The 25,397-nt window shown below is 47.2% G+C and overlaps 1 protein-coding gene across 1 annotated transcript; it reads right to left on the reverse strand.

The window, feature by feature from the left end:
• Positions 1–369: 369 nt before the first annotated feature.
• On the reverse strand, positions 370–24,476 carry LOC137525945 (E3 ubiquitin-protein ligase TRIM21-like). The gene is made up of 4 exons (XM_068247155.1): positions 24,227–24,476; positions 10,211–10,275; positions 5,938–6,029; positions 370–1,930 (listed from the first exon to the last, which is right to left on the reverse strand). The coding sequence occupies exons 1-4, from the start codon at positions 24,474–24,476 to the stop codon at positions 370–372; spliced, it is 1,968 nt and encodes a 655-aa protein (XP_068103256.1).
• Between the last annotated feature and the right edge of the window lie 921 nt (positions 24,477–25,397).

The following is a 25,397-nucleotide window of genomic DNA, read 5'->3' on the forward strand; positions in this document are numbered from 1 at the left end:
AAAAAAGTTTTTGTTCCCGGGCACCTTGTCAGGGCACATAAAGATGGTGGTCTCACTTGGCTGGATTTAAGCTTTTAATAAGGGGACTTCAAAATATCTTAGAAAGCTAATACTACCCAGTTCCCATTGTTTATTCAGCCACCATTTGCTTACATGTTCCAGGATTTGTGGCAGAAAACACTTCCCATCTCTGCCTACTACTGCCTCCAAAAACACGAATGTTGAGCAATGCGATAGCACAGTTCCATAGAAAGATCAGAAGTCCAATGATTCAGGCCTTCAACTACATCTGCTGAAACAGTGGTGCAGTGGATGGACAGTCTGGGATGTGTTACACTAGAAGCAGCTAGAGAAAAGAGGGAAGTCCTTTTAGTGTACGATTCTCACCCAGGCTCTCCCGTGGACTCCGAAAGCAGCACGCAGGGGTTCAGTGAAAGTGGTTGAGAAGACATGCAAGCATTTCCTAAGCTCGCCCAGCTGGTAGAAGGCCAGGTGTCCAGCATCATAATCTAGATAAATGCCCAAGATTCTACAATCTTTCCTACAGTGCAATGGTTGAGCATAATGTTCTTGGGAACCATGCAGAATGAAATATTCGGTATCGCAAACACCGATACACCACGACTTTTCACTTTCTTCGAAGCTGGAATTTTCACCCTTTCTTTCTATACTTTCGTAACACACTCCAACATCCACGTATCCAGATTCACTGACTTCCACTTCCCAGTAATGTCTCCCAGTGGAAAACTCTTCTAAACTCAAAACCTGTTGGTATCTGGAAAACCGCTCTTTCACATCTCTTCTGTTCTGGCCCGTGGTAGCGGAGGATGCGGTTTTCAGGTCATGAGATAAAGCCACCAAGTTATGGGCTGATTTTGCCTGCAGAAAGAGTTCATTCACCTTTTGTACAGGGTAGTTGGTTCGAGATTTCAACTTCAAGAGTAAATCAGTTAGCGAGGTGTTCAGCACAGTCAAGATCAGAAAATCATCAAGATCAGTGGCAGAAATAACCTCCATATCCTGGCAATCCCTTGCCGATTGCTCAAGTCGCAATTCATTTATTATTGTGGCAATCCTACCGGGACTCAAAGTGGCCATTCTACTCGGACTCCCAGCCGCCATCTTAACGGGACTCCCAGCCGCCATCTTAACGGGACTCCCAGTGGCTACCTCCTTGGACTCCTCATCCTTCTGAGCCTCCAGCTGCTGGATCTGATCAGAGATAGACAGCAAGATCTGCTCTTCCTGTCTTGAGATCTCACCCCGGACTTTGCCTTCCTCAATTTCCATACATCTCCCGAGGTCATGAAACAGAGTCCTGATTCTCTTCTTTTCATCATCGGCTTGTTCCTGTAATTTTTCCTTATAGCCCTGCATAATCTGAATTTTCTCCTCCACTGTTCCTTCTCCTAGACTCAGGTTTTGAAAACTACGCACAAGTCTCACCTCCTCTAGGACGCACATGATTAGTCCTTTACGTTTCCCAACTAGAGAGCAGGGCGCACCCTCACACACGTCGACCTTGAATGTCTTATAGGTGGAGTGTTTTTTAGAACACAAGTACTCCGAGGGTTCCACCACCATATGGTCCACTTTCTTGTTGTGGGCTTGCAAGTGTCTCTCACACATGGAGGTTTCACAATAGAGGCACATCTTAACAGCTGGAACGGGATAATGCGTACAAAACATACAGAGGATCTCCGTCTCCTCCTGCTGCCCAGGCAGGACATTTTCCAGCGTAGGGCGAGCCGAATACTCCCTTCTACAGTCTGGACAAGAGTAAACCCCTCCGACTCCCTCCTGTTTATCCAGAAGGGACACAATGCAGTTCAGGCAGAAGCGGTGACCACACATCAGTGACACCGGCTTTGTATAAAGGTTCCAGCAGATTGAGCAGCTCCGAACCTCTCCTTGAGCAGCAGATTCCATCCTGAAATACAATAAAGTGAAAGGAGTATGCATTTAATTTCTGGATGTGGAAGGTGAGGAAGTTTCTTGACTTTCAAACTGAAAAGCCAGCTACAGCCTGGTGCACACATCCAACTTTGATTGGTGAATTTTACCACCTCTATGAAGTAGGAGAACTTGCCGGCACAATCTGCTCACAGTATTCAAACTCTAGTCAAATGAAGAAAAGGATATTTGGGCACCAGCAGGTTTGCAGAGCCATCCCCATAACACAGACATGCAGATATACAATGGCCTAAGGACTCTTTCACACTAGAGGAGTTTTTCATTTTGTTTTTTTTTAAACACTGGCAATTTTTCAAAATCGCCCTGAAAGAGCTTACAACCTTATTTTCTATGAAACAGTTCACATGTCAGCGGTTGGTTTCCATTCCGCTCAGAAAAGTGGTGCATGGGCCATTTTTGAGGAGATTTTGCCTCAATGGAAGGTATAGGAAAACGCAAACGCTCACAAAAATCGCTTTGTGCGATTGGGTTTGCGTTTTTTTAAGAATAAATACATTGTATTTTTTTCTTTTCAGGATCAAAGAGAGTTCACTTCCTGACTGTTGTGGAAGGAAGTGTTAAAACGCAATCGCTCGGCAAAACCGCTTAGAAAAACAGTTCAGAAAACAAAACCCAAACCCCAAAAACCCCAAACCAAAAACCCACCAAAACACAGCGTGCAGGTAATCGGAAATAAAAATTGCCTCAAAAAACGACAAACGGACGGACACGCGAACGTAACGCAATGTGAACAAGGCCTCATTATCCCGTTCCTCTGAGGAAGCAAGATGTACTTGTGAAACGGCTGTTAGGCAATTGTATATCTGCATGTATCTGTGTGTTATGGGGATAAAATAAATTGGTAGATGGCTCTGCAAACCTGCTGGTGCCCAAATATCCTTTTCTTCATTTGACTACAGTTTAGGAGGCACAGAAGGTATCCACCTACCCCTCAAAGTTTGCTGGCAAGCATCTAGTGGTGATCAATCCCTTTTCTTTACTTTGAAAGTATTCAAAGTCTATTGGCCCTCATACTACATGAGGTGGTAAAATTGGTCAGAGATCGGCCAATAAAAATTAGATGTGTGTAGTGCATGCGCTTTTATACTTGAATAATATTAAACAGTCTAATTGCAGGCCTGAAATGCAGTTAGGGTCCATCCACGCTAGAAGTGCTTTAGCGATAAGCATTTTTTAAAATCGCTCCCATTTACTTTAAAAAAAAAAAAAAAAAAAAAAAAAAAAATAAATAAATAAAAAAATCGCAGTAAAAATTGTGGCAAAAATCGCCGCAAGTTTGTGTACGTGACCACGAAACCGTGGCGATTTTTCCACGATTTTTACAGAGATTTTAATGAAAGTGAATGGAAACGATTTTAAAAACGCTAACCACAAAACGCTCAGAAAAGCGCTTCTGGTGTGAATGGGCCCTAAAGGCTGGTACACACACCCAATCAGTAGCGGATACCCCTTTTACGTGAGAAATCTATTCCTTTTCACAAACAGACCATCAGGGGGCGCTGTATGACTGATATTGTGGTGAAACCCCTCCCACAAGTAAAATTCGAACTTTTGGCAGTTTCCGATCTGTGAACCTTGTATTGTGGGAAATAGCCATTTCCAACTGCCAAAAACCATGCAGCAGCTACATCACCTGCCAACAGTAAAATGTTCACTGGAGTTCCTCTTTAACTTTGATCATACTACATGAAGGTGGTAAAATTAGTGATTGGCTAATCAAAATCAGGGATGAGTGATGGATTAAAAACTGATTGAAATCCGAATGGGTTTTATTCGGATTTCATGCAGCTTGGAAGGCAGCGTGGGAGGGATGACAGAAGGCGCATGCTTGGCAAGTTTAACCCCCTCCCTTACACACCCGTTCAGCTACAGTAAGTAGGAGGATGAAATCCATTTTTAATCTGTCGCTCATCCCTGATCAAAATTGAAAGTGTGTAGCCTCTTTTCCATGGACTGTTGAGTTGTGTGCTCAGCAAGCAGTTATCAGGCAACAGTGAGCAGTTACCAGGCAGTAGTGAGCAGTTGTAAGTGTTTGAGAGGCATTTCACTGCCTATCAACAGTCTGTGGAAAAGAGGCCTGCATCAGGCTTTAGTTTGTAAAACAACTCCAAGGGAAAAAAATAGTTCTGTATAGAGCGATACAGAGTTGGGTATCTCTTTTAAAGGATACCCGAGGTGACTTGTGACATGATGAGGTAGACATGTGTATGTACAGTGCCAAGCACACAAATAACTGGGTTGTTCCTTTTTTTTTTCTCTGCCTGAAAGAGTTAAATATCAGGTATGTAAGTGGCTGACTCAGCCCTGATTCAGACAGGAAGTGACTACAGTGTGACCCTCACTGATAAGGAATTACCTTTTTTATCCCTTTCTTGCTCTCAGAAGCCATTTTCTGCTAGGAAAGTGTTTTATAGTCGGAATTTCTTATCAGTGAGGGTCACACTGTAGTCACTTCCTGTCTAATGCTACGTACACACATGCGACAACGATCGTTCGTTGAGAACGACGAACGAGCTTTTAATTGATGAAAGAACGACCTGAGTAAAGTTAGTTTTTAAATGTGTGTAACGATCTGATCGTTAGAACGAACGTTACATCACGTAAAGCAACTATTGCGCCTGCGCATAAAAATGAGAAGTTTCAGGGAGAAATAGTGAAATGCGCATGTCAAGCCTAGTACGAACGACCGTTTGCAATGATGTACTACTTTTGCAAACGATAGTCATTGGTTACAATCCGCCGAGACAGAACTTTCTTTTGTAGCGATTTGGCTCGTTTGTCGTTTGCCTTAATAGTCGGTGGTTCGTTTTTTGTAACGATCGTCGTTGGTAAAGATCAGGGAACGATCGTTACAAACGACTATAGTCGCATGTGTGTACGCACCTTGAGTCAGGACTGAGTCAGCCACTTACATACCTGATATTTAACTCTTTCAGGCAGAGGGGAAAAAAAAAAAAAAAAAAAAAAAAAAAGGAACATAGCATAGTTATTTGTGTGCTAGGCACTGTACATACACATGTCTCTCTCATGTCACTTTGGGTATCCTTTAAGGGCCAATTACCCCTGAGTGTGTTTTATGATGCAATTCAAATTGTAAAACACTAAGGAAACTTTAAACTAATGGAAACCACTGGGGAAGGTTTCCATTACGGCCAGTTCACACAAAACATCACAATTTGCCACCATTTGCATTTTTGATTCCTGTTCAGGTTGCATTCATAGTGGGACATTGCGGAGCTGTGTGATAAATTCTTCTGAAACAGCTTACGGGCAGCACTGCAATGCTAATCCTATGGGATGTTCACAGTGCAACGTTAGCGTTGCATTGTAACATATAGCGTTATGGTAATGCACTGCTGCAGTGCGTTCCCTCTAGACGCAGATGTTACCAGGTACAGGAAAGCATACTTTACATTGCCTGTATGCTTTACTGCTACTACTGTATGCGACTGTTATGAAGCATTAATGTGCGTTACAACTTTTGTTGCGTTGTAATACTGCGTTGGGACTTTAACATCACTAGAATAGAAAAATCTTTATTGTCATTGTAACAACCGAAATTGTACAACGAAATTCTTAAGTGCAATTTTCCAGCAAAAGCATTACAACGCAACGTCCCACCGTGAATAAGCCAAAAACGAGAATAATCGCCTCCAAAGCGCTGCATTGTGATTAATACAAGTCACAAACGCTGCAGAGAGAATGATCCCATAGGCATACATTATTAGCAGCGCTTTGCTTATTGCTGGCGGCCAGCAAAGCGATGGAAAGTGCTTAAATGTGAACCAGCCCTAGTTGGGATTGGCATGCCTGCCGCATCAACTTATGCTTGACTAATAGCCTAGGCTGTAACATTACCAGGAGGCAGTGTTGCTCAAATCTGAACTTTGGGTGAATCCAGATAGTTGCTATCTGGATTTCACCCAGTTACCTGTGGGGGGGGGGGGGGGGTGTCAATCTTACCGGTCTGACGTCTTCTTTGGTTCATCCCTCGGTGCCTCTCCTACGATGCGTTCCACGCGCGTCACCTGAGTACAAACACTTCCTCCTTCAACCTGGAAGGAGGAAGTGTTTGTAATCATGCGAGAGCCGCGTGGAACGCTTCGTGGGTGGCGCCGAGGGAGACACCGAAGAAGACGTCAGAGAGGTAAGATTGACACCCACGCCCAGGTGATTGCAATTAACAGGGTGAAATCCGGATAACAACGATCCGGATTCACCCAAAGTTCAGAGTTGAGCATCTCTGCCAGGAGGGCGGGGTTTACATACCAATATATAGATTTAGGGCTGGTGCACACCGAGCGGCTTTTTGGGCGTTTTCAGATCCGCTTGCGGCTGCGGATCCGCTTGGTCAATGTATCTCAATGGGGTGGTGCACACCAGAGCGGGAGGCGTTTCGCAGAAACGAATCCTCCCGGGGTGAGGCATTTTTTGGATTGTGGATGAGTTTCTGCCTCAATGTTAAGTATAGGAAAAACGCAAACCGCTCTGAAAAACGGCAGTTCAGAGCGGTTTTGCAGGCGTTTTTGTTACAGAAGCTGTTCAGTAACAGCTTTACTGTAACAATATATGAAATGTACTATACTGAAATCCGCTGCAGCAATCCGCAAAACGCCATAGAAAAATTAAAAAAAAGCATTTAAAAATCTGCTAGCATTTTGCAGATCTGCTAGCGGGTTTTGGTGTGCACCAGGCCTGAGAGCCAATGCACACCAAAAACCTCTAGCAGATCCGCAAAATGCTAGCAGATTTTTAAAGCAGATTTCAGAGAGATTCTAGGCATGTATAGAGACGTTTCCTAAACATGCCTAGCGTTTTTTGGAGCGTTTTTGTGTAACAGATTTCATATATTGTTACAGTAAAGCCGTTACTGAACAGCTTCTGTAACACAAACGCCTGGAAAACCGCTCTGATCTAGCGCTTTTCAGAGCCATTTTCCACTGTCCTATACTTTAACATTGAGGCAGAAACGCCTCAGAAATCTTTAAAAAAAAATGCTGAAGGACTGAAGTTTGCATTTGGGGGGCAAAACGAGCCGCTCTGGTGTGCCCCATCTCATTCACTTTCATTAGCCAAGCGGATTTTCACCTGCAAGCATTTTAAAAACGCTTTACAACTGCTCTGGTGTGCACCAGCCCATAGGGAGTGTTTCCGATGCTGAAAACGGGATAATTAAAGTAAAAATGGGTTTCTTGAATAATTTACTACATACTTTGACATGTTGCTGCAGTTGCTCCCACTGATCTATTTTCAATGCTGTGTATATTTGCATACAAAGTTTGCATAGCGCTACATCAACTTGAATTATTTGCATCTTATTGACCACCCTTAAGGCCACATACACACATCAGACCATAGTCTTTGGAAAATGAAAGATCACAGACCAATCTTACCACCCTTCATGTAGTATGAGAGCCATACCTACACAGTCTTTTCTATGGAGCTGAACTCCCCATCAGATACAAATCTTAGCAACATGCTGCACACACAGATGCGGTACAGACACAAAAGATCTATAGCTGCAAAAGATCTGTTCCTGCCAAAGATCCGTTCCTGAAAAATGCATTCATAGCCTATGATATCTGCCAGGGCCGGGCCGAGGCATAGGCTGGAGAGGCTCCAGCCTCAGGGTGCAGTGTAGGAGGGGGCGCAGAATTCATTCAGCTGTCATTCCTAATTGTGTATGAAGCAGAAAGAAATAAGAAAAGGGGATACATAGCAGTGACTGCAAGCCAGATAACTAGATATTAAGGTGTTGGGGAGGTTGTGGGCCCTGTGGCACCTCTTAGTCTAATAGCAATCAGTGTGTGACAGCTGGGGTGGGAGGGATGGAGGGGCGCACTTTGGTGTCTCAGCCTTGGGTGCTGGAGGACCTTGTCCCTGCTCTGATATCTGCAGATCCTCATACACACCTTGTTTAACAGACATTCATCTGCAGATCAGACAATCATCTGCAGATCTGAAAATCCATCCTGGTGGATCTGATCTGCAGATGAATGTCAGTTAAACAAGGTGTATATGATGATCTGCAGATATAGACTATGAATGCATTTTGCAGGAACAGATCTTTTGCAGGAACGGATCTTTTGCAGATACTGATCTTTTGAATGTCTACAGCATCTTTGTGTGCAGCCAGCATCTTGCAAAGATTTCTGTCTAATGGGGAGTTCAGCTCAATAGAATAGACTGTGTAGAGTATGGCTCTCATACTACATGGAAGGGGGTAATATTGGTCTGTGATCTTTCATTTTCCAAAGACTATAGTCTGATGTGTGTATGAGCCTAAAGACTATGGTCTGATGTGTGTATGTGGCCCTAGACTGGAGTAGAGCTCCAATTACAGGGAACATTGGACAATTTTTCCGTAAAGGGGGAGAGGGGAGAGGGAAGTAATATTGGTGCAAAATTGAAAGTCGGAATCTTTCCTCTGTACATTTGCTCCTCACATATGTATGTTCCAGATCATCTTGCACATAAAAGTGAGGCCTGGAAGCCACTACAGCGCTTTTTTGAGCCTTTAGGGAGCGCTTTCAATCACTAGCGATTTCCATAAACGCTCTGCCAATGTAAATGGATTTGACAGATTCCACAGTAGTGATTGCGATTAGCAAAGTCGCAGTCGCAGGGCATGCAGCATTTTGGGAGCATTTGTGCTGCAGTGTAAATGATTGAAACGCTGGAAAAAAAATCGCTCATGAAACGCTACACAGCGATTTGTGTGCAATTTTAAATTACTGAAAAAAATTAGAATTAAAATCCCAAATCGCTATCACAATCGCTGGCAAAATCTTTACCACTTTTTTTTGTGTTGCAATGCTGCCTTGTGACTGACCAACCTATTGACAGTTTACAAAGATTTTTATCTGATGTGTGTAATCAGTTTACTAGATTAGACTGTGTAGGTATGGCTCTCATACTACAAGGAGATGGTAAAAATTGGTCTGTGATCTTTCATTTTCCAAAAACTTCTCAGGTGTTTACTTAGCTTCAAGCTGCATACGTTTGCATAATGTTGCATCAACTCAAAATTATTTGCATCTTATGGACCATCCTTCCTGACAAGTGCTGAATTAAGGTGCGTACACACATGCGACTATAGTCGTTTGAATTGATCGTTCTTCGATCATTTCAAAACTACGATCATTTAAGAAAAAGCAGCCAACGACCATTAAGTCTAACGACGGACGAGCTAGATCGTTAAAAACGAACGATCTAGATTGGCATATTTTTTCCAACGACGATCGTTTGCAAAAGTAGTACATTGTTGGAAACGGTCGTTCGTACTAGGCTTGACATGCGCATTTCGCTATTTCTCCATGGAACTTTTTATTTTTATGCGCAAGCGCAATAGTTGCTTTATGTGATGTAACGTTCATTCTAATGATCAGATCGTTACACACCTTTAAAAGCTAACTTTACTTAGGTTGTTCTTTCCTCAATTAAAAGTTTGTTCGTCGTTCACAACGAACGATCGTTGTCTCATGTGTGTACGTAGCTTTAGGCTGATCACTGAGATGCAAATAATTCAAGGTTTATGCAAATTCTGTATGCAAATATATGCAGCTTGAAAATGGACCAAGCAATTTAAACCATGATGGGGCTTGATTGGTCAATTTTCAAGCTGCATATTTTCGCATACAGAATTTGCATAAACCTGCTTGAACTCAGAATTAGTCGCAACTCATTGTTCTTCGTTATGCTACCACACAATACAATTTTCTGTTAGATTTCCATTTCCCTGCCAGATCGATATTCCAACACATCCAATCTTATCATTTGATTTTCTGATCTATTTCAATTCACTATATCCATTCATTGGAATCTATTTACATTCAATATGGAATTCCACCAGAAAAAAAAAAAAAAAAAAAATAATAATATTCAATCAAAACTAAGATCAGGCATGTTGGAAAAAAAAATTCAATCTGGCAGGTAAATCTAACAGAAAATTGTATCGTGTGCACCTAGCATTAATGATGGATAAAAAGATACTAGTTTTCCTCACTTGGATGCAAGTTTACTACAAGCTGAGCACAGTTTGGAATTGGGCAACCCAAATACCCTTGCAGCCAATTTTGCAAATCCAATCTGCAGGCAAGTTAAGAAAAAAATAGCATCTGATTGATCCTCTAGCAGTTTATCCTTTTCACATCCAATGACATTACTAGCAGCCACTAGAAGAGAAAGAACTTATACAGAACCCTCTCCAGCCAGTATAAAACCATAAACCACTCACCTTCTCTACAAACCACTCGATAATTCCTGCAAACACTACACTCGTGACCTGCAGGCAGCTGGACACTGAACATGTTCATAAGAGTTGAGGGGTGGGGCTAAACACCTGTGCACAAGAGGGGGTGGAGCTCAACATAGGTGAACAAAGACTGGGCAGGCTGGGCCAGTGGCCACATACGCCTCCATTTACAACAACATGTGCAGTAATGAAATGTAGTTCCAAAAATTACAGCCATTGGTAATTACTGTTCCCTCCGAATTCACATAAATTTTACAGAGTGTAAGTCCAGCAAACAAAGTTCAAAAGGCTCTATACTATGGGCTTTATTCTCAAAGCATTACCGCATTCGGTAATGCTCTATCACCGCACAGAAAAGCAGAGTTCCGGACCAGTGAGGCAAATTACCGACTTGTGTCATTTCACAAAGATTTCCGCATTTAATTTACCAGGGAAAAGCGTTGGGTATTTTGCTCCAGCTCACAGCAGCTGATAACTGGCTCCCCCCCCCTGCTGTCTCTGTGCGGAGGATTTGACAGACAGCCTCTCTGGGGAGAGCCAGGCAGCCAATAGGGAGAGCCACACAGCCTACTTCTCCCTGTGATTCGATGCGAAGGTGTATTATCAGGTGGGTCTTTCAGTGTAACAAAACAGAGGAAGGAGAATTTTCAAAAGCCATCCATGTATCCCTTTAGATGTGCATATTTGTATTGTAGCATACAGAAGAGCTCCCCCTGGTGGCTGCAGCACATCTAAAGGGATAACTGGGATGCACAGGACATAAAACCTCATGCAGATCCTTGCCTGCCCACTGCCCTGATCCACACTGGTAAGTGACACTTAGGGCTCATTCACACTAAGGGCGTTTTTGCCCTTCTTGACCTAAAACCGGTTACACCATGCGTTGCTATGGTGTAGTTCACATTAGGGTGTTCGGTTCGCTGTCAGGGCACAAAAGTGGCGCTTGGGCCATTTTTGAGGCGATTTTGCCTCAATGGAAGGTATAGGAAAAACTCAAAGCACTCACAAAATGCTTTGTGCAGCGACTGCATTCGCGTTTTTACAAATAAATACATTGTATTTATTCTTTTCCGGATCCAAGAGTTCACTTCCTGACTTGCGTCAGGGAGCGAATTAGAAAACCGCTTAGCACAAAAACGAATCACCCACCCAAGCTCTGGGAATCGAAAAAAAAAAGACGCCCAATGCTAACAACCACGCAAACGAAACGCAATGTGAACGAGGACTTACCGAGCAGGGCTTAGTGAATTGAAGCATGTTTGTTCGGTAAATTACCAATCTTATGCCACATGTGGGAAAAATTTTGTGAATTTGGAAAAAAAGTGTAAAATACCGCATGAGGTATTTTACCAAAATGGCCATTGGGCTCTATTCATAATAAGCAGTTCGGTAAAAGCATTTTGGACGGTAAAATACCTCATGCGGTACTTTACTTCTTTTTTCCTAAATTCACAGAAGTTTTCCCCTCATGAGTCAGAAGTTCAGTAATTTACCGAACAAACATGCCTCAATTCACTAAGCCCTGGTTGGTAAGGCTGGATCCACACTATATGCGCTTTTCTGAGCGCTTTCTGAGCGCTTTTTCAAAAATCCCTCCCATTCATTTTCATTGAAATCAAGGTAAAAATCACGTAAACATCTAAAAAAAGAATCACAAGCGCTCAGGCTGGATCCACACTAGAAGCACTTTTGTGAGCGATTGTGATTGCTGAGTGCTTGCTGAGTGCTTGCTGAGTGCTTGCTGACGCTCTTACCCATTCATTCATCAAAATCATGGTAAAAATCACATAAAATACAGGTAGTCCTCGGGTTACGTACGCCCGACTTACGAACGTCCCGCCGATACGAACGGCCGATCCTGTTGCAATGACGTCATTTTTCCGCATGGGGGAAGTTTGAAGAAGCGGATTCAAACTTCCCCCAAGTGCCGGCGCATGCAGCAACAGCATTAGACTCACCTCGGAATGAGTCCAACGCTGTCTGTCCTCCTCTCGCCGCATCCAGCTCCCTCTAGCCGCGTACAGCACCGCTTCCTGTATGTCATGTGACATACAGGTTCCTGTAGGTCACATGACATACAGGAAGCGGTGCTGTACGTGGCTGGAGGGAGCTGGATGCGGCGAGAGGAGGACAGAACAGACACCGTTGGACTCGTTCGGAGGTGAGTCTAGAGGGACAAAGCAGATGCACAGGGGGGCAGAGAGAGGCGTACGTACAAAAAGGGCGCGGGGTGTAAACGCTAATTAACAATTAATCTTTAATAGCGTTTATAAGAATAGTGTGCTATATTTCGTTTACAAATAATGTTTAACAAATTTATAAATCATTAAATAATGTTTATGAAATCGGCAATTGTGAAAACTTTAATCTTCCCTGTTTCAAAAGTGAAACTTATAATTACGTTTATTAAAATAACGATAATATATGATTAATTGTTATAATTGTATATTATTGTGAATAACCTTCATTTATGGTTTGTTCTTATAATAAAATCTGAAAATATTCTTTATAACGATGATATAAATATAACTACGTTCGTAATAAGTGTTATAAAACATTAGTAAATATTACTAAAATTGTAGTAAAACTATACCTAAGCCTACTCTCACACAGAACCCTCTCTGTACCTATCCCTAACCCCTAGACCCCCCTGTTGGTGCCTAAACCTAAGACCCCCCTGGTGGTGCCTAAACCTAAGACCCCCCTGGTGGTGCCTAAACCTAAGACCCCCCTGGTGGTGCCTAAAACTAAGACCCCCCTGGTGGTGCCTAAACCTAAGACCCCCCCCTGGTGGTGCCTAAACCTAAGACCCCCCCTGGTGGTGGCTAAACCTAAGACCCCCCTGGTGGTGCCTAAACCCAAGACCCCCCTGGTGGTGCTTAAAACTAACCACCCCAAAGCCCTCCCTGTACCTATCCCTAACCCCTAGACCCCCTGGTGGTGCCTAAACCTAAGACCCCCCTGGAGGTGCCTAAACCTAAGACCCCCCTGGTGGTGCCTAAACCTAAGACCCCCCTGGTGGTGCCTAAACCTAAGACCCCCCTGGTGGTGCCTAAACCTAAGACCCCCCCTTAGTCATCGCTTTATTATGTGGATAATAATGTTTTACAAATTGTGACTCCAAAAATATATTCCAATTTACATTACGTACTGATCGCTTTATTTTGTGAATAAAGTTTTAAAAACAGTAAGGGATAAAACTTTAAATAAAAAAATATATTGCAATTTACATTACGTACTGATCGCTTTATTTTGTGGATAATGTTTTAAAAACAGTAAGGGATAAAACTTTAAATAATGTTTTAATTATTTAAATAAGATAAATATGTTTAGTATTTTCATAAACGTTATTCGGCACGGGTGCATTTTAAAAAACGTAAATCACCACAAGCTCAGTTATAAATCATTAAACATCTCCGGGCGCCGTTTGTAAACTTTATTTAGCTCCGGGCGCCGCTTGTAAACTTTATTTAGCACCGGCGCCCTTTTTTCCCGCTCGGCGCCCATTAAACGTTATTTATTATGGGAGTGAATGGCGGCGCCCTTTTTGTCCACTAGCTGCCTGCGCCCTTTTTTCCCAGCTAACAGAGAGAGGGCAAAGAAGCACAGAGGGGGAAAAGAGGCACAAAGGGAGCACAAATGGGGCAAAGAGGCACAGAGAGGGCAAAGAAGCACATAGGGGGCAAAGAGGCACAGAGGGAGCACAAACGGGGCATAGAGGGACAGAGAAGGCAAAGTGTGGACACAGAGGAAGCACAAATTGGGCACAGAGGGACAATGCGGGGGTAAAGAGGAAGTACAAACAGAGGGGGTCAGGCCCGGCCCTAGACTTTTTGCCGCCTGAGGCAAACTTTGAAGAAATCGCCCCCCCCCCCCCTCCTGCCAGCCCCTTGCAGCCATCCTGTTCCGCGCCAGTCCTCAACGATCCTCCGTTCCCCACTGCGCGCTAGTTTGTGTCCCCAACAGGCCACTGCACCTGCGCAGCTCTGGCCACTTGTATCTTTGCTCGCGTTTCTGTCTGCAATAGTGTCCTGCAAAGGCGCAGGCTGCTATTGTGGACGGGTAGGCAAACAAGGCTACGTGTGGCAGGGCCGCGCAGGCGCAGTAGTCCATCAACTTACAAGTCGACTGGATCGAAACTAGCTGGCGGCGGGAGAACAGAGAATGGTGGACCGTGGAGGACCAGCACAGGACCGGATGGCTGTCCCCAGGTAAGTGAAACACTTTTTTTTAATTTTCAGGTCCGCTTTGATGGCTCCTAATGGCTGACTGTACTGTCTGTAGGCAGAAGGCATGTAATTTGATGGCCAGGCCATGATGGTACAGCCATTATGAGCAATCATATCTGAGGAGACAACGCATGTGCAGGAGCCGTTTCCTGCACGCGTTGAATAGGCTGCGGCGTGTCGTCGGGAATCTGCGGTGCGACGCTGAGTAGCGGCGGTAGTAATTCATTAACCCGACGGGAAAACGCCAATTTCCGGCGATACAATGCTCCCGGGTGCGTCGTACCGCAACGCATCGAAACGCAGCGCCAGGTGTGATAGGTAAAATGAAAGTCTATAGACTTTCATTTTATCTTCGTCAACGCAAAGTCTCCATGCTTAAAAAGGGCTCTACTGTGAAAGAGTCCTACCAATTATGACTAGAGATGTTGCGAACAGTTCCCGAACCGTTTGCCGGCGAACATCTCAGTCTCCCTGTGCCCTGTACTACTTCCGGGTCGCTATGACCCGGAGTAGTACGCCTGCGCTGGCGCGCGTCCTAGATCGCGCTCCTGTTGCCGGGCACTTTCTGCGCATGTGCGTGATGTCATAAGTGACGTCACGCTCATGCACAGAGAGTGCCTGGCAACAGGAGCGCGATCTAGGGCGCGCACCACCGGGCCAGTACAGGCGTACTTCTCCGGGTCATAGCGACCCGGAAGTAGTACAGGGCACAGGGAGATTCGCCCGGCGAACGGTTCAGACCATCTCTAATTATGACATGACATGCATGATGCATGATGCATGCTAAAGGACAGTGTCACTTACTGTGGATTTCTGCCTCTCTCTGGTCTGTGTCACTGGCTGAGTGCCACAGCAAGTTGGTCTCACCCTCAATTCCAGGGGACCACCAGGAGCCAGGGGGCACTGTGACACATACACACTGGCACTGTCTCTGTCTGTCACACACGCAGGGCCGGCCCGCCCATGAGGCGGGCTGAAACTTTTGCCTCAGGCGGCACTTCTGGGGGGGCGGCACCCGCCCGTCCTTGAGTGTGGGGGGCCGCCCGAGCTGGAGGGGATAGCGGGCAGGAAGGGGGTATTGGCATAGTGGCGGGGAGGGGGGGTCGGACCCCCCCCCTCCCTCGCCTGGGTCCCCCGTCCTCTGCTCCCTTCCAGCTTTAAAAAGTTAGACAGTCCTTACATGCCGCTATCCAGTCCTCGCCCACCGGCAGCCGTAATCATGCCTGCACGCAGCGCTGCAACTTGACAGCAGCTGCTGCGTGCATAGGCGGCGGGGGGCGGAGCGATTGTCTCTGCAGCCCGCTGGAGATCTGAGGCTCTGACCACGTGGGCGTCCGCCCGGGTGCACTTATCCGGCGAAATTATCCTGCCTGTGTGATCGGGGGACAGAGAGGAGGACAAGTTGTCCTGATGCAGCCCAGTCAGGTAGGAAGAAGCTCCGCCCCGCCGACCCCTGGCTATCCATTAAGATAGCCGATGTGTTTTGAAGTGACAGGCTGGGAGGGGGCGGAGGCAACAGTAGGACACGGGAGATAGCCCTGGCTGGCTGCACTGTCTGTATAGTTACAGCTCTGCCCCGCCCCCCGTGTGTGTAGTGTTGGGGGTCTGGAAGCTGTCTGCACACGTGTGTGACAGACAGAGACAGTGCCAGTGTGTATGTGTCACAGTGCCCCCTGGCTCCTGGTGGTCCCCTGGAATTGAGGGTGAGACCAACTTGCTGTGGCACTCAGCCAGTGACACAGACCAGAGAGAGGCAGAAATCCACAGTAAGTGACACTGTCCTTTAGCATGCATCATGCATCATGCATGTCATGTCATAATTAGAGATGGTCTGAACCGTTCGCCGGGCGAATCTCCCTGTGCCCTGTACTACTTCCGGGTCGCTATGACCCGGAGAAGTACGCCTGTACTGGCCCGGTGGTGCGCGCCCTAGATCGCGCTCCTGTTGCCAGGCACTCTCTGTGCATGAGCGTGACGTCACTTATGACATCACGCACATGCGCAGAAAGTGCCCGGCAACAGGAGCGCGATCTAGGACGCGCGCCAGCGCAGGCGTACTACTCCGGGTCATAGCGACCCGGAAGTAGTACAGGGCACAGGGAGACTGAGATGTTCGCCGGCAAACGGTTCGGGAACTGTTCGCAACATCTCTAGTCATAATTGGTAGGACTCTTTCACAGTAGAGCCCTTTTTAAGCATGGAGACTTTGCGTTGACGAAGATAAAATGAAAGTCTATAGACTTTCATTTTACCTATCACACCTGGCGCTGCGTTTCGATGCGTTGCGGTACGACGCACCCGGGAGCATTGTATCGCCGGAAATTGGCGTTTTCCCGTCGGGTTAATGAATTACTACCGCCGCTACTCAGCGTCGCACCGCAGATTCCCGACGACACGCCGCAGCCTATTCAACGCGTGCAGGAAACGGCTCCTGCACATGCGTTGTCTCCTCAGATATGATTGCTCATAATGGCTGTACCATCATGGCCTGGCCATCAAATTACATGCCTTCTGCCTACAGACAGTACAGTCAGCCATTAGGAGCCATCAAAGCGGACCTGAAAATTAAAAAAAAGTGTTTCACTTACCTGGGGACAGCCATCCGGTCCTGTGCTGGTCCTCCACGGTCCACCATTCTCTGTTCTCCCGCCGCCAGCTAGTTTCGATCCAGTCGACTTGTAAGTTGATGGACTACTGCGCCTGCGCGGCCCTGCCACACGTAGCCTTGTTTGCCTACCCGTCCACAATAGCAGCCTGCGCCTTTGCAGGACACTATTGCAGACAGAAACGCGAGCAAAGATACAAGTGGCCAGAGCTGCGCAGGTGCAGTGGCCTGTTGGGGACACAAACTAGCGCGCAGTGGGGAACGGAGGATCGTTGAGGACTGGCGCGGAACAGGATGGCTGCAAGGGGCTGGCAGGAGGGGGGGGGGGGGGGGCGATTTCTTCAAAGTTTGCCTCAGGCGGCAAAAAGTCTAGGGCCGGGCCTGCACACACGTGTGCAGACAGCTTCCAGACCCCCAACACTACACACACGGGGGGCGGGGCAGAGCTGTAACTATACAGACAGTGCAGCCAGCCAGGGCTATCTCCCGTGTCCTACTGTTGCCTCCGCCCCCTCCCAGCCTGTCACTTCAAAACACATCGGCTATCTTAATGGATAGCCAGGGGTCGGCGGGGCGGAGCTTCTTCCTACCTGACTGGGCTGCATCAGGACAACTTGTCCTCCTCTCTGTCCCCCGATCACACAGGCAGGATAATTTCGTCGGATAAGTGCACCCGGGCGGACGCCCACGTGGTCAGAGCCTCAGATCTCCAGCGGGCTGCAGAGACAATCGCTCCGCCCCCCGCCGCCTATGCACGCAGCAGCTGCTGTCAAGTTGCAGCGCTGCGTGCAGGCATGATTACGGCTGCCGGTGGGCGAGGACTGGATAGCGGCATGTAAGGACTGTCTAACTTTTTAAAGCTGGAAGGGAGCAGAGGACGGGGGACCCAGGCGAGGGAGGGGGGGGGTCCGACCCCCCCTCCCCGCCACTATGCCAATACCCCCTTCCTGGCCGCTATCCCCTCCAGCTCGGGCGGCCCCCCACACTCAAGGACGGGCGGGTGCCGCCCCCCCAGAAGTGCCGCCTGAGGCAAAAGTTTCAGCCCGCCTCATGGGCGGGCCGGCCCTGGAGGGGGTACAAACAGAGTGGGGGACAAAAAGAAGCACAGAGAGGAGATATAGTGAGGCACAGAGGACAAACAAACACAGAGGGGACACTGGAGGCACAGGGGGGCACATAGGATGCAAAGGGAACAGAGATGGCACATTGTTTCGACTTAAGAACAGATTCAGGTTAAGAACGAGCCTACAGTCCCTATCTTGTTTGTTAACCGGGTACTACCTGTACACAAAATTCATAAAATAAAGATTTTACGTGATTTTTACCGCAATTTTAGTTAAAGTGAATGGAAAAAAGCACCCGGCAAGCGCTCAGCAATCACAAGCGCTCAGAAAAGCGCTTATAGTGTTGATCCAGCCTAAGGCCTCACTCACATTGCATTCCCATCGCGTTGCCGTTCGCGTTGGGCGGTTTTTGACATGTGCGCTGGGTGTTTTTGCTAAACGTATTTGTAAGCAGTTTTACAGAGCGGTTTTAATTCACTCCCTGACGCAAGTCAGAAAGTGAACTCTTTGATCGGAAAAGAATAAATACAATGTATTTATTCTTAAACGCGAAATGCAATCGCTGCACAAGGCGATTTTGTGAGCGTTTGGCGTTTTTCCTCTTCCATTGAGGCAAATTTCCTCAAAAATGGCCCAAGCACCGCTTTACTGAGCGGATCGTAAATGAACTACTCAGATGTGAACTCTGTCATAGAGAATCATTGCACAAGCGGTTTCAGGGTGATTTTGAAAATCGCCAGCGCTTAAAAAAATGTCAAAAACGCCTCTAGTGTGAACGAGCCCTGATGCGTTCTGTTTGCGTGGCTGTCCGCGTTAGGCAATTTTTTACACACTTTTTTAAGCGTTTTCCGGTGAATGCTGTGCGCTGGGCGAGCGTTTTTTTAATACACTCCCTGACGCAAGTCAGGAAGTGAACTCTTTAATCCCGAAAATAATAAATACACTACTTATTCTTAAAAACACGAAGGCAATCGCTGCACAAAGTGATTTTGTGAGCGTTTGGTGTTTTTCCTATACCTCCCATTATAGCAAAAACGCCCCGAAAATGGCCCAAACACCGCTTTTCTGACCTGACAGTGAACAAAATGCTCCGATGTGACCTACCCCATAGCAAAGCATGGTGTCACCGTTTTAGGCCTCTTGCACACTGCATGCATTTCCGATTCCGATTTTTAATCGGTTTTTACCTCCGATTCCAATTTTTTATTTTTACTGCATGCTGCGTTTTTTGATCCGTTTTTCTGTTGAATGTATTCAGGGAAGATCGGAATTGAAAATCGGAATCGGAAACGGAATCGGAATCAGAATCAGAAAACGGATTTGCAGTGTGAAGGGACCCTTAGGCTGGTTTTGAAAAAACTGACGCGGTGAAAAAAGGGCAAAAACGCCCTCAGTGTGAATTAGCGTCACTTACCAGCCTTCTAGCCGGGCTGCGGCAGGCAGGGAGCTGTGTGTGACGGAGGTTTTCTGACCTGTGCATACTGTCATGCCTTTAGATGTGCTGCAGCCACCAGGGTAGCTCTTCTGTGTGCTACAATACAAATATACACATCTAAAGGGATGCAGGGATGCCCACAGAATTGTCAGCTTTTTCTACACTGAAAGACCCACCAGCATTCCTGTCTCATCCAATCAGAGTGAGAAACAGCGATAAACCAGCAAGGAGAAAAGCGCTACACCATGAGAAAAGGTGCCTATTGCATCCACTCAGTCGGAGCTGCCCTTTCTTATTTTATGATCACTGTTGTCTCTGCAGAAGGTAGCGCATACACAACTGTCACTATATGGGCAATGTCACAATGTTTATGCTATAATGCAAAGCAAGTCCACATCTGCCAAAGATTAGGATGGTCAAAACTTCTTATCTTCCTGTCACCTCCACCCTGTGAGCAGACACTCACCAAATTTAAAGACCTCCACTCAGGTCTATTAGCGCTTTGGGACTCTTGGGGCCGTCCCTCACCACACCAAGAAGATGTATGTCACCACAGGGTCACCTCGGATACTCCTTCTCTTTGCAGACCAGATTCCAGCTTCCATACAAGCATTACTTCAAAAACAAGTTGCCTCATAGTGTAAAACCAGCGACATTTATTGTATTAAAAAATTTAATTACACTCACAGATTTCTTTCTTGAAATATTCAACACAGAGTTTGGTTACTGGCTCTCCCCCGTATACTCTGGCCTCGGCTGGCACTTGTAGATCCTCCACTGCTTACGGGATGGTGTGCACATCCAATACCGCCGCAGGTCAGGACGCCATTCGATCACCCACGTGAACCTCCGCTCTTACTTCCGCATTTAAACCCCGCCTTTCATGTTTCGTCAAAACATGTTTCGTCATACAAGTGCCAACAGGGGTCCAACTACACGGGGGAGAGCCCATAACCAAACTCTTGTTTTTGAGGTAATGCTTGTATGGAAGCTGGAATCTGGTCTGCATAGAGAAGGAGTTCCAGTGGTGACCCTGTGGTGACATACATCTTCTTGGTGTGGACGGTGAGGGACGGCCCGAAGTGTCCAGAAGCGCTAATAGACCTGAGTGGAGGTCTTTAAATTTGGTGAGTGTCTGCTCACAGCGTGCTGGTGGAGGTGATAGGAAGATAAGAAGTTGTGACCATCCTAATCTTTGGCAGAAGTGGACTTGCTTTGCATTATAGCATAAACATTGTGACATTGCCCATATAGTGACAGTTGTGTACAGGGCAGCCATCAGGGGGGGAGAACTGACACTGCAGTGAGGGGCCCAAGGCTTCTGGGGGCCCTGGGCCCACCACCCAAAAGTGCTGGAAGGGCCGCATGTGCTGGCTGCGGGCCTGTGGCTCACTAACCAGCACACCGCGTTCTAGCACTGAGAGAAGAGTGACATCAGCGCTTGAACGTGGGGAGTAGATGAGTGAGCCCGCTACAGCGGACTTTCTATACTGGGGCACCACCTATATCTGGCTACAGGCTACCTATACTGGGCCATCACCTATACCTGGCTACCTATACTGGGGCTGGAACCACCTATACCTGGCTACCTATACTGGGCCACAACCTATACCTGGCTACCTATACTTAGGGCACCATCTGTACCTGGCTACCTATACTGAGGCACCACCTATACCTGGCTATCTATACTGGGGCACCACCTATACTTGGCTACCTTTACTGCGGGCACCACCCTTACCTGGCTATCTATACTGGGGCACCACCTATACTTGGCCACTTATACTGGGGCGCCTATAGCTTGCTCCCTATACTGGGGGCACCTGTACATGGCTAACCTATACTGGTGCACCACCTATACCAGGCTACCTATACTGGGGGCAACTATACCAGGCTACCTAAACTGGGGCACCACCTATAGTTGAATACCTATACTGGGGCACCTGTATCTTACTGGCCTATACTGGGGCACCAGCTAGACCAGGCTACCTATACTGGGGGCATCCACACCAGGCTACATATACTGGGGGCACCACCTATAGCTGGCTACTTATACTGGGGGAACCTATACCTGGCTACCTATACTGGGGGCATCTATGCCTGGAGACCTATACTGGGGGCGCCTATACCTGGCTAGGGCAGGGGGACGAGCTGAGACAGAAGAGGACAAGAGGTAACACATGGGGGAACAGAGGCAGACAAAAGAGGCACAGGGAGAAAAGAGATTAGACGGGAACATGAGGTCACACAGAGGGACACAAACTGAGGTGAGACACGGGGACAAAAGAGGCACAGGAAGAAAAGAGGGGGACAAAAGAAAATGAATAAAGGTTAAAAACGGACCTACAAGTCCCTCTCTCATTTGTTAACCGGGGACTACCTGTATTTTGCTAGTATTTGACTCCACCCACAACATGCCATGGTCACACCCACTTTTTGCAGCATCATGCTGTGCATGCCGCTTTCTTCAGTGTCGGAGCCATGCACATTTTTCGCCGCAGCGCACTTCGCCCACGGACATGGGGGTGGGGTGGCTAGTGGGTGGGCACAGCAACCAGTGGGTGGGCCCAGGGAGGGGGGGGCAGGCCTGATGATGTGTGAGGGGCCCCAAAATTTCAGATGGCGGCCCTGGTTGTGTATGCGCTACCTTCTACAGAGACAACAGTGAGAAGCAGGCTGTGTGGCTGTCCCTATTGGCTGCCTGGCTCTCCCCAAAGGCTGTCTGTCAAATCTACAGCACAGAGACAGCAGGGGGAGAGTCAGTGATCGGCTGCTGTGAGCTGGAGAAAAATACGAACACTTTTGGCCGGTAAATGACAGGCGGAAAACTTTGTGAATTGACATTTCTTAACAGCACAAGTCTTTAATTTACCTCACTAATCGGGAACTGGGATTTTCTATGCGGTGATGAGTTTAGTGAATTGTAACTTGGAAAGGTGATGGGTAAAATCAGCTGTTTACAGCATTACCGAATATGGTAATGCTTTGTGAATAGAGTTCATTGTGAACAGAGCCCTATGTCTGATCAGATGTGATGTGAAAAATGACAACTAGGGATGATCAATGAGATGCAAAAAGAGATGGCTAAAACCTGCGATTTTTGGTTGGCGAACCTCGAACGCAAACTTCCGCAAAAGTTCGGGTTCGCGCAAACTTTGCGAACCGCAATACACTTCAATGGGCAGGCGAACTTTGAAAACTTCAAACACTAATTCTGGCCACAAAAGAGATGGAAAAGATGTTTCAAGGGGTCTAACACCTGTAGGGGGCATGGCGGAGTGGGATAGACGCCAAAAGTCCCGGGGAAAAATCTGGATTTGACGTAGAGCAGGGTTTTAAGGGCAGAAATCACATTGCAATGTTAAATTGGAGGCATAAAGTGCTTGAAAACATCTTGCATGTGTATACATCAATCAGGGAGTGTAATTAAAGTTCTGCTTCACACTGACACACCAAACTCACTGTGTAACGCACCGCAAACAGCTGTTTGTGTTGTGATGGCCGTGCTGGACTGGTGCGCACCATGGCGAGAGTGCAGGCAATGGCGGTTTTCAAGCCCAAATGGTCGCCGGGCTGTGGTAGCTCAATGACAGAACAACAGTGACTGTCCAGCTGATCAAATTTGGTCTGTCCACAATGAAGCAATGACCTTATTATCTTGGCTCAGGTGTGCCCCCCAACACACTCATATAGCCGGTCATTGTTCATTGTGATACGCAAGCCCTTCACCGTGGCAAGTTAAAGATCACGAAGGGGAATTGACACATGTACATGCCTTTTGTTTTGTTGTTGCAGCCGCCGTGCAGCCAGAAAAATTAGGCAGGCATGTACACGTACCAGAAAAAAATTATTAATGTTTTTGTTAGTGGCCGCTGTTAGCAGCGCCTTAAAAATTCAGGAATCCGCCTGGAGTCCTGGACCCTGTTGGTGGTGGTGGAGAAGGCAGTCAAGCAGCCTGCAGGCAGAGATGCTGTGTGGGGACCGACTTAGTTTTGAGGCAGGCAGTCAGACGGCATGCAGGCAGAGATGCTGTGTGTGGGGACTGACTTAGTCTTTGAGCAGACAGTAGCCCTCCGGGATCCATGCCTCATTCATTTTGATAAAGGTGAGGTACTGAACACTTTTGTGACTTAGGCGACATCTCTTCTCAGTGACAATGCCTCCAGCTGCGCTGAAGGTCCTTTCTGACAGGACGCTTGAGGCAGGGCAAGACAGAAGTTGGATGGCAAATTGTGACAGCTCTAGCCACAGGTCAAGCTGGCGCACCCAGTAGTCCAGGGGTTCATCGCTGCTCAGAGTGTCTATATCCGCAGTTAAGGCCAGGTCGTCGGCTACCTGCCAGTCGAGTCGTTGGTGGAGGGTAGATCTGGAAGGGCTAAGGACTAAAGAATGTCCGCATGTCCGACATCACCATGAGATCGCTAGAGCGTCCTGTCCTTGCCTGCGTGGACATGGGAGTAGGATTACTGGCAGTGGCACCTTTATTCTGTTGTACTGTGACATCACCCTTAAATGCACTGTAAAGCATACTTGCCAGCTTGTTGTGCAAGTGCTGTATCCTTTCTGCCTTCTGGTGATTTGGTAACATCTCCGCCACTTTGTGCCTATATGGAGGGTCTAGTAGCGTTGCCACCCAGTACAGGTCATTCCCCTTGAGTTTTTTTATACGGGGATCCCGCAACAGGCTGGACAGCATGAAAGACGCCATCTGCACAAAATTGTATTCCGACGCAGTAGCCATCTCCTCTTGCTCTTCCTCAGTGATGTCAGGTAAGTTCTCCTCCTCCTCCCAGCCATGAACAATACCACGGGAAGGGTGAGCAGGACAAGCCCCCTGCGAAACCTGCTGTGGTTCTTCTTCCACTTCTTCCTCAAGAAAAACACCTTCCTCATCTGACTCCTCTTCTCCACATGACATGACTCTGCCTCCTTCTCCCCCCACCTCTGAGCTGCCGCAGGTGTTGAGGAAACATCTGATTCTGCTGATGATTGTTCCCACTCTTCCTCCTCTTCCTGTTCATGCTCCTCCACAGCTTGATCCACCACTCTACGCACGGCACGCTCCAGGAAGAAAGCATATGGGATCAAGTCGCTGATGGCACCTTCACTGTGACTCACTATGTGTGTCACCTCCTCAAACGGACGCATTAGCCTGCAGGCATTATGCATGAGTGTCCAGTACTTCGGACAGAAAATGCTCAGATTCCCAGAGCATGACCTTTCACTGTAGTTGTAAAGATAGTCATTGACGTCTGTCTCCTGTTGTAACAGGCGGTCAAACATCAGGAGGGTTGCACTCCAGTGAGTTGGGCTATCGCAAATCAAGCGCCTCACCGGCAAGTTGTTTCTACGCTGAATAACGTCCAAGCATGCCATGGCCGTGTAGGACCACCTGAAATGCCCATACACCTTCCTGGACAGCTTCAGGACCTCCTGTAAGCCTGGGCACTTACACACAAATCTTTGAATTACTAGATTCAGCACATGTGCCATGCAGGGTACATGTGTCAACTTTCCCAAACTCAAAGCCGACAAGAGATTGCTGCCATTGTCATATACCATGTTGCCGATCTCCAGTTGGTGCGGGGTCAGCCACTGATCCACCTGTCTGTTTAGAGCAGCCAGGAGAGCTGCTCCAGTGTGACTCTCAGCTTTGAGTCAAGACATGTCCAAGATGGCGTGACACTGTCATACCTGGCATGCAGCATAGGCCCTGGGGAGCTGGGGTGGGGGTGTAGCTGGAGAGGAGATCGCAGCACCAGTAGAGTAGCACTGCCACTCAGCCAAGGAGGAGGACAATAGTGAAGAGGATGTAGCAGGAGGAGTAGGAGGAGGAGAG

The sequence above is a fragment of the Hyperolius riggenbachi genome, chromosome 7 (assembly GCF_040937935.1).
Source record: "Hyperolius riggenbachi isolate aHypRig1 chromosome 7, aHypRig1.pri, whole genome shotgun sequence".
Classification (NCBI taxonomy): Eukaryota; Metazoa; Chordata; class Amphibia; order Anura; family Hyperoliidae; genus Hyperolius; species Hyperolius riggenbachi.

Bases quoted from the DNA above. Each gene is read 5' to 3' on its own strand.
- LOC137525945 (XM_068247155.1), bottom strand. From the start codon at position 24,476: ATGTCATGTGGAGAAGAGGAGTCAGATGAGGAAGGTGTTTTTCTTGAG. The intron at 6,030-10,210 runs GTGAGTGGTTTA...TCCTCCTTCCAG, and splicing joins TCGAGTGGTTTGTAGAGAAG to GTTGAAGGAGGAAGTGTTTG. The intron at 1,931-5,937 runs GTAAGATTGACA...ATTGTATTTCAG, and splicing joins CCAAAGAAGACGTCAGACCG to GATGGAATCTGCTGCTCAAG.